Source organism: Capricornis sumatraensis, chromosome 1 (assembly GCF_032405125.1).
Source record: "Capricornis sumatraensis isolate serow.1 chromosome 1, serow.2, whole genome shotgun sequence".
Lineage (NCBI taxonomy): Eukaryota > Metazoa > Chordata > Mammalia > Artiodactyla > Bovidae > Capricornis > Capricornis sumatraensis.
Genome location: NC_091069.1, coordinates 218,164,232 through 218,180,279, shown reverse-complemented (window position 1 = coordinate 218,180,279; position 16,048 = coordinate 218,164,232). Strand labels below are relative to the sequence as shown.

The 16,048-nt window shown below is 40.0% G+C and overlaps 1 protein-coding gene across 2 annotated transcripts in view; it reads right to left on the bottom strand.

Moving 5' to 3' along the window:
* PLCH1 (phospholipase C eta 1) overlaps positions 1-16,048 on the bottom strand; it is a 228,812-nt gene that overhangs the window by 92,465 nt on the left and 120,299 nt on the right. For both annotated transcript variants that reach the window (XM_068976262.1, XM_068976268.1), the window contains exons 3-4: positions 14,954-15,196; positions 1,748-1,878 (exon numbers count right to left, since the gene is read on the bottom strand). In XM_068976262.1, the coding sequence (XP_068832363.1) occupies positions 1,748-1,878; positions 14,954-15,196 (374 nt within the window). The remainder of the gene's footprint in view (positions 1-1,747; positions 1,879-14,953; positions 15,197-16,048) is intronic.

The window sequence follows — 16,048 nt, the reverse complement described above, 5'->3', positions numbered from 1 at the left end:
GACTTTGGGAAAGTCATGTACACATTGCTATATCTGAAATGGATAACAAACAAGAACCTACTGTATAGCACATGGAACTCTGGTCAATATTATATGCCAGCTTGGATGGGAGGAGGGTTTGGGGGAAAGTGGATACATGTATATGTATGGCTGAGTCCCTTCGCTGTTCACCTGAAACTACCACAATATTGTTAATTGGCTATACCCCAATACAAAAAAATAAGAATTTTAAAGTTTTTTGGGGAAAAAAACCTTCTCTGAAGTATTAACACTGAACTCACAAGACTTTTAACATAAACATTTCATGGTTTATCCTCAAAATACATGTGCATTAGAGACAAAAGGTATCTGAAGAGGGTTAAAAATACAGAAGTAAAAATAAGTCAAAATTGAATGTTACTTCTCTTACTTCCAAAAAGTACTCCCAGATCATTATGTTTGTAAGTATAGACTTTGCCCCCCTCTATAAGTGTGCCCTCTCTGATTTAATCAGGGCTCTCTCTCCCTGTACGATGAACATCTATGAAAAGGAACAGATGGGAGATGGGGCTCACAACAGGACAAAAGTTAGGTGTCACAGGGAGTGCCAGGAACATGGCGAACCTTTCCATGTAGTTTACAGACTGTTCACTCTGTGACAACTCAGTTCACCTCCAAAGTCCCTCTCTCCATCTCTAGTTCCTTTCATAGCGTGTCTCATTCCTTCCTCCTCTTTCCTTTCTCTTTAGTGCAATGGGACCAAGTTCCCACAGTGCAAACTATCTCCAGCTTCCAAGGACAGGACCACAGGATGTGTAACTGTAAGAGGTCACAGATCAAAGCCAGCCTCCACCTTCCATTCACTGTTGCAACTCACCCCTCATGTCATTTCCGCCCTTACCACCTCTGATAACAGGAGGTCAGAAAACAAAGGGAGCAAAATGCATTAACCATAAAATATAACCCTGTTACTTAATTTTACACATAAAATATATGAACTACCTACTCACTTAGCAAATTACTACAACACATGAATTACGTATATGACTTATCTTCGAATAAAAGCCTTTCCAAAATTAACGTTCTAGGAATTACTAATAATTGAACACTCTCTTTGCGCCAATCTTCACTTAATAGAACTCACTTCAGCATCTTAGACGGAAGACTGAGTACAATCTGAGCTGGGGGACACAGGATAAATTTGGGTCTAAGAATTTTCCTTCAGGACTGTCAAACAGGGAAAGAACATCTCATCTAACACCAACAAGCAGTGGAGTGAACTTCTGGAGAGCTCCCTAAATGGCAGGAGTGATACAGCACTTCTAAATCTTAGGGATTCTAAAATCCTCAACTCCTCTGAAACAAAATAGAGGGCTCTTGAGGAGTTCCACAAGTGCTAATTTTTCACACTATTTAGTCTTTATTCTGATCCTCATTACAGACCACGAGATTGATAAATGAGATCTTATCCTCTCCAAGGGACTTCATCCTATTTACCCCATTATTAAACTGTCAAGTAAAGTGCTTATAATCACTCTGAAAATGGCAAAAATCACACATTTTAGGAAGTGAAATTGTGGATGCATGTTAAGTTTGGGAAGTTTTCTCTGATGAAATAAAATGCCCCTGTCTTCAAAGAGAAACAGAACAATACACAGCAGGTAATATTAGCTTCCACCAAGACAAAATGGCCTTTTGAAATATCTCAGTATACCATTACCCTCCAAAGTGCATTTTACGTAAGGTCAATCCCCTTGTGAAAACATACCTGAAACATTTGTCTGACTTTTCTTCGGGGCAGATTGACATTTAGTTTGTGCATCAATTGGTGTATCTCTTCAATGTTCAATAGGCCATCGCCATTCTTATCAGCTTCCTCAAAGGTCTGCTTCACCCACTTGCAGAAAGGTCAAGGAAACACTTGCCACTTACACTGTCATCAAAATAAAAACTAATTTCACAGAGGGAGGTTGATCATTAACAACAAACTTGAGAAGAAATTCTTTTGAGGAGACCCCACGATCCACAGGCTCTTAGTGAGTTACTAACAGTGACAATAACACTAAGAATGGTGAGAGGAGGACACGTGGATGTGATTCCCTTCACTGGGAAATGAGGGTCAAATCATATCACCCGGGAAGCTTATTTATTGGGCTGGCCAAAAAAGTTTGGTCAGGTTTTTCTGCAGCATCTTATGGAAAAATCCAAATGAACTTTTTGGTCAACCCTATATCTCTAAGGAGAAGCCCCGGCAAGATGAAAGGAGGGGCAAAATCCCAGTTAGAATCAAACCCCATACCCACCAGAGACGCTCAGAGGGCTCAAATAAACCTTGGGCACACCAGGACCCAGAGAACACACAGAGACGGAGACAGAACTGTGTCTGAGCATCTCCTGCAGAGGTACAGGTCAGCAGTGGACTGCTGCAGGGGCAGGGGCTCTGGGTGCAGTAGACCTGGCTATGGCATCAGCCTTCTTGGAGGAGGTCGCCATCAATCCCACCACAGAGCAACCAGAACTTACACAAGACTGGGGAAACAGACTATTGGAGGGCACAGTCAAAACGTTATGTGCACCAGGACCCAGGAGAAAGGAGCAGTGACCCCGCAAGAGACTGGCCCAGACTTACCCGTGAGTGTCCAGGAGTCTCCAGGGGAAGCGTGGGTCAGCGGTGGCCTGCTGCAGGGTTGGGGGCACTGAATGTAGCAGTGCCTGCATGGTACCTTTTGGAGGTCACCATTATCTTCATTACCTCCACCATCGTTTGACCTCAGGTCAAATAACAGGGAAGGGAACACCACCCTGCCCATCAACAGAAAATTGGATTAAAGATTTACTGAGCATGGCCCCAGCCATCAGAACAAGACCCATTTTCTACCCTCAGTCGGTCTCTCCCATCAGGAAGCTTCCATAAGCCTCTTATCCTTCTCCATCAGAGGGAAGACAGAATGAAAACCACAACCACAGAAAACTAACCAAACTGATCACATGGACCACAGCCTTGTCTAATTTAACAAAACTATGAGCCATGCCATGTAAGGCCAACAAAGATGGATGGGTCATGGCAGAGAGTTCTGACAAAATGTGGTCCACTGGAGAAGAGAATGGCAAACCACTTCAGTATTCTTGCCTTGAGAACCCCATGAACAGTATGAAAAGGCAAAAAATGGGACACTGAAAGATTAACTCCCCAGGTTGGTAGGTGCCCAATATGCTACTGGAGAACAGTGGAGAAATAACTCCAGAAAGAGTGAAAAGAAGGAGTCAAAGCAAAAACACCACCCAGTTCTGGATGTGACTGGTGATGGAAGTAAAGTCCATGCTATAAAGAGCAATATTGCATAGGAACCTGGAATGTTAGGTCCATGAATCAAGGCAAATTGGAAGTGGTCAAACAGGAGATGGTGAGAGTGAGTGTCGACATTCTAGGAATCAGTGAACTAAAAGGACTGGAATGGGTGAATTTAACTCAGATGGCCATTATATCTACTACTGTGGGCAGGAATCCCTTAGAAGAAATGGAGTAGCCATCATGGTCAACAAGAGAGTCCAAACTGCAGTAATTGGATGTAATCTCAAAAACAACAGAATGGTCTCTGTTCATTTCCAAGGCAAACCATTCAATATCATAGTAATCCAAGTCTATGCCCCAACCAGTAATGCTGAAGAAACTGAAGTTGAACGGTTCTATGAATACCTTTAAGACCTTCTAGAACTAACACCCCAAAAAGAAGTCCTTCTCATTATAGGGGACTGGAATGCAAAAGTAGGAAGTCAAGAAACACCTGGAATAACAGCAAATTTGGCCTTCGAGTACAGAATGAAGTAGGGCAAAAGCTAACACAATTTAGCCAAGAGAACGCACTGGTCATAGCAAACACCCTCTTCCAACAACACAAGAGAAGACTCTACACATGGACATCACCAGATGGTCAACACCGAAATCAGATTGATTATATTCATTGCAGCCAAAGATGGAGAAGCTTTATAGAGTCAGCAAAAACAAGACCAGGAACAGACTGTGGCTCAGATCATGAACTCCTCATTGCCAAATTCAGACTTAAATTGAAGAAAGTAGGGAAAACCACTAGACCTAAATCAAGTGACTTACGATTATACAGTACAAGTGACAAATAGATTCAAGGGATTAGATCTGATAGACAGTGCCTGAAGATCTATGGACGAAGCTTCGTGACATCGTACAGCAGGCAGTGATCAAGACCGTCCCCAAGAAAAAGAAATGCAAAAAGGCAAAGTGGTTGGCTGAGGAGGCTTTACAGATAGCTGACAAAAGAAGAGAAGCTAAATGCAAAGGAGAAAAGGAAAGATATACCCATTTGAATGCAGAGTTCCAAGGAATAGCAAGGAGAGACAAGAGAGCCTTCCTCAGTGATCAATGCAAAGAAATAGAGGAAAACACTAGAATGGGAAAGACTAGAGATCTCTTCAAGAAAATTAGAGACACCAAGGGAACACTTCATGTAAAGATGGGCACAATGAAGGACAAATGGTACGAACCTAACAGAAGAAGAAGATATTAAGAAGAGGTGGCAAGAATACACTGAAGAACTATACAAAAAAGATCTTCATGACCCAGATAACCATGGTGGTATGATCACTCATCTAGAGCCAGACATCCTGGAATTAAAAGTCAAGTGGGCCTTAGGAAGCATCACTATGAACAAAGCTAGTGGAGGTGACAGAATTCCAGCTGAGCTATTTCAAATCCTAAAAGATGATGCTGTGGAAGTGCTGCACTCAATATGCCAGCAAATTTGGAAAACTCAGCAGTGGCCACAGGACTGGAAAAGGTCAATTTTCACTGAAAGAAAGGCAATGCCAAAGAATGTTTAAACACCACACAACTGAACTCATCTCACATGCTAGTAAAGTAATGCTCAAAATTCTCCAAGCCAGGCTTAAACATTATGTGAACTGTTAACTGCCAGATGCTCAGGCTGGATTTAGAAAAGTCAGAGGAACCAGAGATGAAATTGCCAACATCCATTGGATCATCGAAAAAGCAAGAGAGTTCCAGAAAAACATCTATTTCTGCTTTATTGACTATGCCAAAGCCTTTGACTGTGTGGATCACAACAAACTGTGGAAAATTCTTCAAGGGATGGGAATACCAGACCACCTGACCTGCCTATTGAGAAATCTGTATGCAGGTCAGGAAGCAACAGTTAGAACTGGACCTGGAACAACAGACTGGTTTCAAATTGGGAAAGAAGTATGTCAAAGCTATATATTGTCATCCTGCTTATTTAACTTATATGCAAAGTACATCATGTGAAATGCTGGACTGGATGAAGCACAAGCTGGAATCAAGAATGCTGGGAGAGATATCAATAACCTCAGATATGCAGATGACACCACCCTTTGGCAGAAAGTAAAGAACTAAAGAGCCTCTTGATGAAAGTGAAAGAGGAGAATGAAAATTTTGGCTTAAAACTCAACATTCACAAAACTAAGATCATGGGATCTGGTCTTATCATTTCATGGCAAATAGGTAGGGAAATAATGGAAACGGTGATAGGCTTTTATTTTTTAGGGCTCCAAAATCACTGCAGATGGTGACTGCAGTCATGAAATTAAAAGACAGATGCTCCTTGGAAGGAAAGTCATGACCAACCTAGATAGCATATTAAAAAGCAGAGACATTACTTTGTCAACAAAGGTCCACCTAGTCAGTGAAGTGAAGTCGCTCAGTCGTGTCCGACTCTTTGCGACCCCGTGGACTGTAGCCCACCAGGCTCCTCTGTCCATGGGATTCTCCAGGCAAGAATACTGGAGTGAGTTGCCATTTCCTTCTCCAGGGGATCTTCCCAACCCAGGGATCTAACCCAGGTGTCCTGCATTGCAGGCAGACACTTTAACCTCTGAGCCAGGTTTTTCCAGTGGTCATGTATAATGTGAGAGTTGGACTATAAAGAAAACTGAGCGCCAAAGAATTGATTCTTTTGAACTGTGGTGTTGGAGAAGACTTGTGAGAGTCCCTGGGACTGCAAGGAGATACAACCAGTCCATCCTAAAGGAAATTAGTCCTGACTATTCATTAGAAGGACTGATGCCGAAACTGAAACTCCAATACTTTGGCCACCTGATGCGAAGAGTAGACTGATTTGAAAAGACCCTGATGCTGGCAAAGATTGAAGACAGAAGGAGAAGGGGATGACAGAGGATGAGATGGCTGGATGCCACTATGGACTCAATGGACATGAGTTTGGGTAAACTCAGGGAGTTGGTGATGAACAGGAAGGCACGGTGTGGTTCATGGGGTCTCAGAGTAGGTCACAACTGAGCGATTGAACTGAACTGATACCTCACACTACACGATCTTTTCAATTCCCTTTTCTCAGTTCCACTCTTACATTTAGATATTGAGACCATTTTGTTTAATCTCCGTATTGTTCAAATGAGGATATAAAACTAGAAGAGAGGGAGAAATCTGGTAAGAATTAGTTAAAAGAACCAGGTCTCAACCTCATGTCTCCTGTAATTTAGTCTATCTCTATTTTCTCCTACATAGAATGCTGTCTCTACACTGTTCTTCTTCCTATTACTAGCTTTGACGGTTCTTAACTAATAGACCCAACTTCTAAATCAAGGGCAGGAAAAGGAACTATAACCTGATATGCTAGAGGTTGCTTTAAAGTTCAGTTAAGATACTAGGTGCCTGAGAATATGAGTTTAGATGCAAAGGGTTTATATCATGTTAACTGAGATTTTAAAAGGCCCCCAGAAAAATGAGTATTGGATTTTTTTACATAGTGAGGAAGTATAATAAAATAGTAGCAAATGGGTGAGTTTTAAATTCCCAGTTACATTTTAGCAGAGAACTTTTTTTCATGTATGATTCACAGTTGTTGGGGGTTAGATTACAGAAGATAGGACTGTTATGTATATTTGAAAAACCAAGGACTTCCCTAGCAGTCCAGTGGCTAAGACTTTACCTTCCAATGCAGGGGGTGAAGGTTTGATGCCTGGTCAGGGAGCTAGGATCCCACATGCTTTGTAGCCAAAAAAAGACAGAACATAAGCAGAAGAAATTTCAGAAGAAATATTGTAACAATTTTAACAAAGACTTTAAAAATGGTCCACTACAGTTTTTCCAGTAGTCATGTATGGATGTGAGAGTTGGACTATAAAGGAAGCTGAGAGCCAAAGAATGGATGCTTTTTAACTGCGGTGTTGGAGAAGACTCTTGAAGTCCCTTGGACTGCAAGGATATCCAACCAGCCCATCCTAAAGGAAATCAGTCCTGAATATTCATTGGAAAGACTGATGCTGAAGCTCCCATACTTTGGCCACCGGATGTGAAGAACTGACTCATTGGAAAAGATCCTGACACTGGGACAGACTGAGGGCAAAAGGAGAAAGGCGTGACAAAGGATGAAATGGTTGGATGGCATCACTGACTCAATGGACATGAGTTTGAGCAAACTCAGGGAGACAGTGAAGGACAGGGAAGCCTGGTATGCTGCAGTTTATGGTTGCAAATAGCTGCAAATAGTCAGACATGAATTAGCTATTGAACAACAACAACAACAAAATTTTTTAAAAAAGATCTGCATCAAAAAATCTTTTAAAAAAAAGAAGAAGGAAAAGAAAACCAAACTCAGCTTCAAAACTCAAAGGATAATGAAGAGGAAAGGAACGAAGTTGGGATTAGGTCAAAGGAAAAGGTCAATGAAAAATATTCATCAAGCAGGTGACCTCAGACAGAAAGATTTTCATTTAAGTCAAAATATTAACTGACCTCTTAGTAGTAACTCAGAACATTTATATTTTTAGGTAATTCAAATTATGATTACAGGAGATTATACCTTAGAAAGAAAATAAAATATGATAGTCTTATTTCTCCTAAAGTTAATCAGAAGTGATTTTCCACTGTAAATATGTTTCACATCTTGTTCCCTTTATAACATTTGAGAATAACCAGGCCAGTTCTTTCAAATTCAATTGTTCCTCACAGAGTTCAGGTAGGACCTCATTATATATGATACCTGGAAGTTAAAGGGTGACACAGGACCCAGAGGGAAAAATAACTGAAGAATCAAGAGTAAAACATTTGGACCAATTACTAGTCAGAACCTGAATCTTGTTGTGTCTGTTTTCTGGGCCTACAGTGCCCATTGCATGAGCTTTATTTCTTTTGACCATGGACACTGCTCTGTGCCCCACAAAATATTTGGTCAGAATTCCAAGAAATTATTAAATGAGCCCAAGGACAGCAGTATTTTCACCCTTTGATGCTAAACTTCTTTACCAAAGCACCTTAAAGACTTCTCCAGGGAAGAAGCAAGGACAAACAAACCCTAAGCATGAATATTCTGCAGAAACAAACCCTTTTGGATGAGCCTGTGTCTGCAAGGCCTGCAGTGTCAACACACGAGCTGGCCTGGACTGTTGGTTTAAGGGATCTAGGGTTGCTAAGACAGAAACAGAAGTAGACTCAGACAAGTAATATACACTAGTTCTGACTTCATTCTGAACTGGCCCTGTGATAGTGGGCCCTATGACTTATATTACCTCTTGGGGTTTCCATTTCTTCATCTATAATGTCAGCGAGCACAACTAGATTACCTTGAAGCCCCTTCCAACTCTAAGATTCTATGAAAGAAACACCATTCTCTCAGTAACAGTACACATGGTATAAGATAAGATATAACCGCTGGTAAAAGTATTCTGATACCCCAAAGTTGTTCTTCATGATTAACACATGAGTGCCCAAGAAAGCCCTGAATTAATGACTCATAGCCAATACACGATAAATTTAAGAAAAGAAATAGCAATTTTACAAAGAAAAACTAGGAGAGTAAAAACTGAATGAAAAGTTCTGGCCTAGTATTTTTTAATCAAAAAACTTAAGGAGAATGTAAAGCATTGAACAGTACTATTTAGTTCAGGGGTAGGTAAACAGGCCCCTGAAGAGGGCCTCATAGTATATATTTTAGGTTTTGCAGGCTATTTGGTCTCAGCTGCAAATACCCAACTGTGCTACCACAGGCAATACATAAATGAATTGGCATGGTTGTGTTTCAATAAAATTTAAGGATGCTAAAGCCTGAATTTCATAAAACTTCATGTGTCAAAATATTTTATTCTTCTTTTGATTTTTTTCAGCCATAGAAAACCCATCCTTAGCTCAGAAGGCCATGTAACAGGAAGGGAGGGCCAGATTTGCCCAACAAGCAAAACTCCAAATTTATAGGGAAGGTGTAAGGCTTCAATTGACAAACAACATCCATAAAGGACTGCCTGGAGTCTTCTAGAGGTAATAATTTCCCTAGTGGCATCAAGAGGTAAGGTGGAGGAATCACAGAGAAGAGTGATCTGTTGGAGGAATATGGTGAGGCTACGAACTTAAGAATCATCATCTTTGTATGCTGTGGACACTGCGTTTTTAGATGTCAATCTATCTGAACAGGAAAAGCAGAAAGTCTGCCAATCCTTATCCCTCTCTAGCAATAACAGCAGCAGCTACTATTTATAAAATGCTTACTATGAGCCAGAGAGCATTCAAAGCACTTTGTGTATAACCAACTCATTTGATGGTCACACAGTGAGACAGGGTAGGCACCATCATTATCATCATCAACGTGTTCAAGACTCTGAAGCAAAAGAGTTTAAGTAACTCCCCTAATTACACAGTACATGGCAGCCTTGGAGCTGGAGCCCAGACAGGGCAGCACCAGTCTCAGTCATTAATCACAACACTGTGTTGCTTCTGATAGACACAGGTACCACATCTACCTCCATTCAACATGGCCATACTGCAGAAATCACCTGAATTTCACTTTACACTGGATGGATTTTATTCATGCAATCATTTAAGACTCATTATTCTCATTATTCATTCACAGTTGAAATTTTTAGGTCTAATTGAAATGTAATAATAATGAACATCTCAGCTCTGTTCTCCCCAGTTAATGTAATCAGGGATGTCATTCTGATAGTAAGACATTATCGAAACCCTGATAGTAAGACATTATCTAAAACCCTATCAAATTCTGACAAATCTCTTTGAGAATGGTTCCCTGACTCAACATAAACTTCCCTCTTTTTGACACCAGCTTCCTCTTCATTATTCATTAATTTCCTGTTTTTTTTTCTTTCCTCACTGATATAAACAGCAACTATTCTATATTTCTAATAAAATGATTCCTCTGTGTGATTCTAGGGCACGCTCACTTTCCAGATAGCATATTTTCAAATGCAATTCTTCAGCTGTCAATGAACTCAAATATGAAAACTTTCTACTGCTAGTAAACATGAACAAAAAAATCAGGTTCAAAAACCTACTCATCTAAGGTAGTATAAATTTAAACTAGAGTATTATAACTTTAGAACATTAAATGTAATCCAAGAAGACAGCTATAGAATTTACATAAAAAGAAATTTACATGAAAAGAAAAATAAGAAATGAAGGAATTTATTTTGCAACCAAAAAAGAAAAAAAAAAACCCACATAAAAAGAGGATGGTCTCTTATTAGTCAAGGAATAAGAGACGAAAAAAGATATAAGGCATAAAGAAAGCAAATAGCACAATAACATATTAATCCTTATCAATAATTATTTCCATGTAAATCATTTAAACTCCCCAAAAGACAGATGGACAGGATAGATTAAAATTCCTGACTGAACTATATGGAAACTCAGTTGCGATCCAAAGACACAATCAGGTTGAAAATGAAAGGATAAGAAAAGATATTCAATGCAAATCATAACCAAAAGAGAGCAGGGGTGGCTATACAAACAATAGACTTGAAATCAAAACAGGCTGTAAGAGACTGTTGTTATGTATTAATAGAAGTCTCAGTACAACAAGAAGATATAACAATTGTAAACATGCATGTATCTGACAGACCATCAAAATACATAAAGCAAAAATGGAGAAAATTGAAGAGAGAAAGTTTTACAATAATACTTGGAGACTGCACTTACAATAATGGATAGAAAAACCAGACAGAACTAAGGAAATGAATTTAAACAACACAATAAATCAACAATATCTAACAGACATGTATAGACACTCTACCCAACAGTAACAGCATATGCATTCTTCTCAAGGGCATATGGGACATTTTCAGGATAGATTACATTTTAGGCCACCAATGAAGTCTCAACAGATTTAAAATGATAGCAGAAAGAAGAAAATAAGAAAGACAAGAACAGATATGAAGTGGAAAAACAACTGAGAAAAAGAATCAGTGAAATCAAAAGTATTTTTTCAAAAAGATTAATAAAAATCAACAAACCTTTAGTTAGACAGACAAAGAGAAAAAAAAAGACTCAGGGTACTAAAATCAGAAATGAAAGTGGGGACATTACTACTAATTCTACAGAAACATAAAGGACTATAAGATACCACTATAAACAATTGTACACCAAAAAAATTGGATAACCTAGATGAAATGGACAAATTCCTAGAAATATTAAAACTACCAAGACTAAATCACAAAGAAATAGAAAAATCTGAATAAATCTGTAACTAGTAAGGAGATGGAATCAGTAGTCAAAAATCTCGCAACAAAGAAAGTCTCTAGACTTGATGGTTTCTCCGGTTTATTCTACCACATATTTAAAGAACAACAAACATCAAATTGTCAAATTTTTCCCAAAAAATTAAAGTGGAGGAAACACTTTCTACCTCATTCTATGAGGACAGCATTACCCTGATACCAAAGGCAGAGAAACACACTACAAGAAAACTACACACCATTATCTCTTATTTACACTGGTGGAAAAACCCTCAACAAAATACAGTTGACCCTTGAACACCATGGGTGTGAACTATGTGGGTTCACTTATATGTGGATTTTTTTTCCAATAAATAAGTACTACAGTACTACATGCACTGCAACTGGTTGAATCCACGCATACAGAACCTCAGTACAGAGGGCCAACTATAAAGTTATACTCAGATTTTCAGCTGCTCAAGAGGTCTGCACCCCAACTCCTACACTGTGCAAGGGTCAGCTATACTAGCAAATACAATTCAGCAGCATATTAATAGGATTATACACCATGACCAAGTGGGATTTATTCCTGAATACAAGGATTATTCAGCACATTAGAATTGATCAATGTAATACACTGCATCAACTTAATGAAGAGAAAAACCACAATCATCTCAGCTGATGCAGAAAAAGCATTTGACAAAATTCAACACCCTTTCATGATAAAAACACTCAACAAAATAGGAATAGAAGAAAACTACCCAAACATAATAAAAGTTACATATGAAAAAAACACAGCAAATATTACATGCAATAGTTAGAGACTGAAAGCTTTTCCTGTAAGATTAGGAACAAGACAAGAATACCTGCCTTTACCACTTCTGCTCAACAAAGTACTGGAAGTTCTAGCCAGAGCAACTAGGCAAGAAAAAGAATTAAAGGGAACCAAATCAGAAGGGAAGAAGTAAAATTTTATGTTTACAGATGATACAATCTTACATGCAGAAAACCTTAAAGACTTGCAGAAGAGTAAAGCAATACCTCCTCTTTTACTAATTTGTTTTGCTTTGAACTGGGCTTCCCTGGTGGCTCAGACGGTAAAGCATGTGCCTGCAATGCGGGAGACCTGGGTTCGATTCCTGGGTTGGGAAGATCCCCTGGAGAAGGAAATGGCAATCCACTCCAGCACTCTTGCCTGGAAAATCCCATGGATGGAGAAGACTGATAGGCTACAGTCCATGGGATAGCAAAGAGTTGGACATGCCTAAGCAACTTCACTTTCACTTTTGCTTTGAAAAAGTTACTTTCCATAAAAATGTTTATATGTAATAGTTTATTGTAATTTTTAATGAGCTCTTTTTTTAATTCTCAGATTTAATTTCTTATATGAGAAATATCAGTAAATGGAGCCCACATAAAAACTCTCTGGAGTCTTCAGGTTCTAAAAATACAAAAAGGGTCCTGAGATCAAAGTCCAGTTATGTTAATTTCTCTTGTCAGAGTCGGTTTAGAAATGGGCCCACAATATTATTTCTGGCCAATGATGAGAGGTAGTCTTCTGTGAAACTCCTGGGAAGTTTTTCTTCACTTCTAAAAAAAAAGGAGGGGGAGGTTTATGAGAAGAAACTTTGCTCCCTCTGGGTAAGGTTTCTCTGCTTGGAGCTGTTGCAGTTCTCTTTGACCAACAGGTAGCCAGTTAATGGACCAAGCCAAATGCTCAGAATGGCAGAACCTAGATCTCTTCTAATGATATTACTGAGCCACTGAATTAACTCTACCTCAGGTCTCTTGTCCATGAGAAAATGAATATTCTTTATTGTCTGAGGCACTGTTAGTATGGTTCTGTGGCTTGCACAAGAAAGCACTCATTATTTGGTTTTTTGTCAAATGTAAAGGAGTTAAGAACTAAACTAACAAAAAAAAAAAGCATACAAAGTTCATTGTTATATGTTCACTTATGAATCCCAGTTGGATTTACCTGCATGCTGTGAATATTGATGAAAACATCATGGCTCACCAGCTTAGACCTTTGCACTGTCAACATCCTTTCATGGGTTGACTATTTCCACCCTACTTCAACAGTGCCCTGGGTGAAGATTATAGCTCTAGCAGCACAAATCTACCACTGCTCTGGAAAAAACTTAGGGTGGACATTCCAATGACAGCAGGAAAGTAGTACTAATTCCTATAGGGGGAGGGAGAAACATGTATTTTAAGACCATTCAAAATGTGAAGAAGGGAGCCAAAGCAGTCAATGAGTCTAACACCCTCACTTTACAGATAAGGAAACTGAGGCCAGAAAGGCCATGCATGTTACGTGTCCAGGGGGTCCCAGCAGAAGAGGTGCCAGCAGACTAAGCACACTAACCATTTATCCTGTCAGTGCTGCAGGACCAAAGATTGGGTTTAATCAAGAATGAGAATCAGAATTTTAATCAAGAAACTCCAGTTTCTTGAACAATTTAGACAGGGTTCAGTTCAGCTCAGTCGCTCAGCCATGTCCGACTCTTTGCAACCCCATGAATCGCAGCACACCAGGGCTCCCTGTCCATCACCAACTCCTGGAGTTTACTCAACTCATGTCCATCGAGTCCATGATGCCATCCAGCCATCTCATCCTGGGTTGTCCCTTTCTCCTCCTGCCCCCAATCCCTCCCAGCATCAGAGTCTTTTCCAATCAGTCAACTTTTCGCATGAGGTGGCCAAAGTACTGGAGTTTCAGCTTTAGCATCCTTCCTTAGACAGGGTAAATATAAGTAAAAAATAACTTCCCCTTAAGGATCAATCAGTTCAGATTCCAAACTCTAAATTAAGAAGAGAGAAAAAGGAGGAAAGAACTTAACAGCTGGTATATAATTGGAACTCGAAAAAGTGTTTTGTAAGACGTTTGTGCTCGGTTGCTCAGTCGTGACCGACTCTTTATGACCTCATGCACTGGAGTCACCAGGCTTCTCTATCCATGGAATTTTCCAGGCAAGAATACTGGAGTGGGTGGCCATTTCCTTCTCCAAGGGATCTACCCAACCCAGGGATCAAACCTGCGTCTCTTGTGTCTCCTGCCTTGGCAGGCGGAATTTTTACCACTGCACCGCTTAGGAAGTTTGTGATGAAATTTATGAATTTGAAAAAGAAAAAAAAGGTGTTTGTTAAACTAGACTGACTCTATGACAAAGTGGGATTTCCTCTAACTCAAATAAACATTTTGCTTCATCTCCCTTAGGAAACTTTACGCTGCATTTGGAGACCTAGCAGATTATGAAGCTAAATCTAGTCTCCTCCAAAGAAGTTTGCTCCTGAGTTCACGTAAGCTTAAATTTCTACATGTTCTACACATTCGTTTACTTGGAGTGGGGGTGAGGAGGGGGCAGAAAGGTACTAAGGGTAAAGAAGAAAGACAGCAAGGAAAGGGGGTTTAAGCCTCAAAATTATGGGGAAAAGTATAGTCTAATCCACATACAGACACACAGACACATACAGAGTGCAGAATTAAAGTTTTAGGGAGGATATTGGTCGTGGGTCCTCTGCCTTTTGGCGAGAGAATCTTCATCACTGATGCCAGCCATGAGGTACTTGAGGCCTGTGATCCAGGTGCGGGCCTCCTCGGGGTTGGAGGTGATGAGGTCCAGGGACTCCATGTGGTTGCCATGGTAGATGGTGAAGCAGCAGCTGGGATCAAAGTTCCCCTCAGCCTGTCTGTGGAATATCTCAGACTGCCGACCCTCGGTGACTTTGTAAATGGAGTCAATAAGTACTGTGAGGAAAGTGAGGAAAGTGCAGTTACCTGGCCGGTGAAGATATGTGTGCAGATTAAGAAATGTAAAATCATCTTAAGATTTAAAAATAAAATTAATTGTCTATGAATTGTCTAGACAAGTGAAAAGTCCAAATGTGCAGTACAAGCTTTATCATTTCCTGCTAGTAACCTTCTCCATGTACTACTTAACCCTCCTGGGCACTCAGACAATACCCTCCCAGGCACTGGGTCAGGAAGTGTTAAAATTTATGATAGGAAGACAGATAAGCCCAGCAGGCAAGAAGACTGGTAGAAAAGAGGGATATGAATATATCAAATGTATAGTTTATACATTTATGCAAGGAAAACATACAAAGACCTAGAGCCGACTCTGATGTTTTACAATATGCATATGACAGCAGTTAAAATTGAAGGGAAAAAAACATTTGATGACAACCAAATAGCATAGATAAATGTGATTTGGATTCATAGAGAGAAAGCTTTAAGGGTGAAGGCAGAGCGGGGCTTGAGAGGTGGAGGGGAATACAAGATGGCCGATCAGGGAAAAGAGGCATAAAGATACAGAAACATTAGCCCCACTCCAGAGATGCTGGACTGAAAAGCTCAGGAAGGAGAGTAATGGGAGCCAAAGCTGGAAAGGCAGCTAGAGGCTAGATTAGGAGGAGCTGGAGTGACAGTGCAGAGATTAGCATTATTTAGGTGGTGGCGCAACACTGCAGGTTCGGGTCAGAGGAACACTTGCAGAGAGGATTACTTTGGATTAAACACTACATTCTGTTTGTTCACTTGCCTGTTTGGGGGCATGAATCAGAAAGTTGTAATCTTACTGATTGCCCATATACACTATCC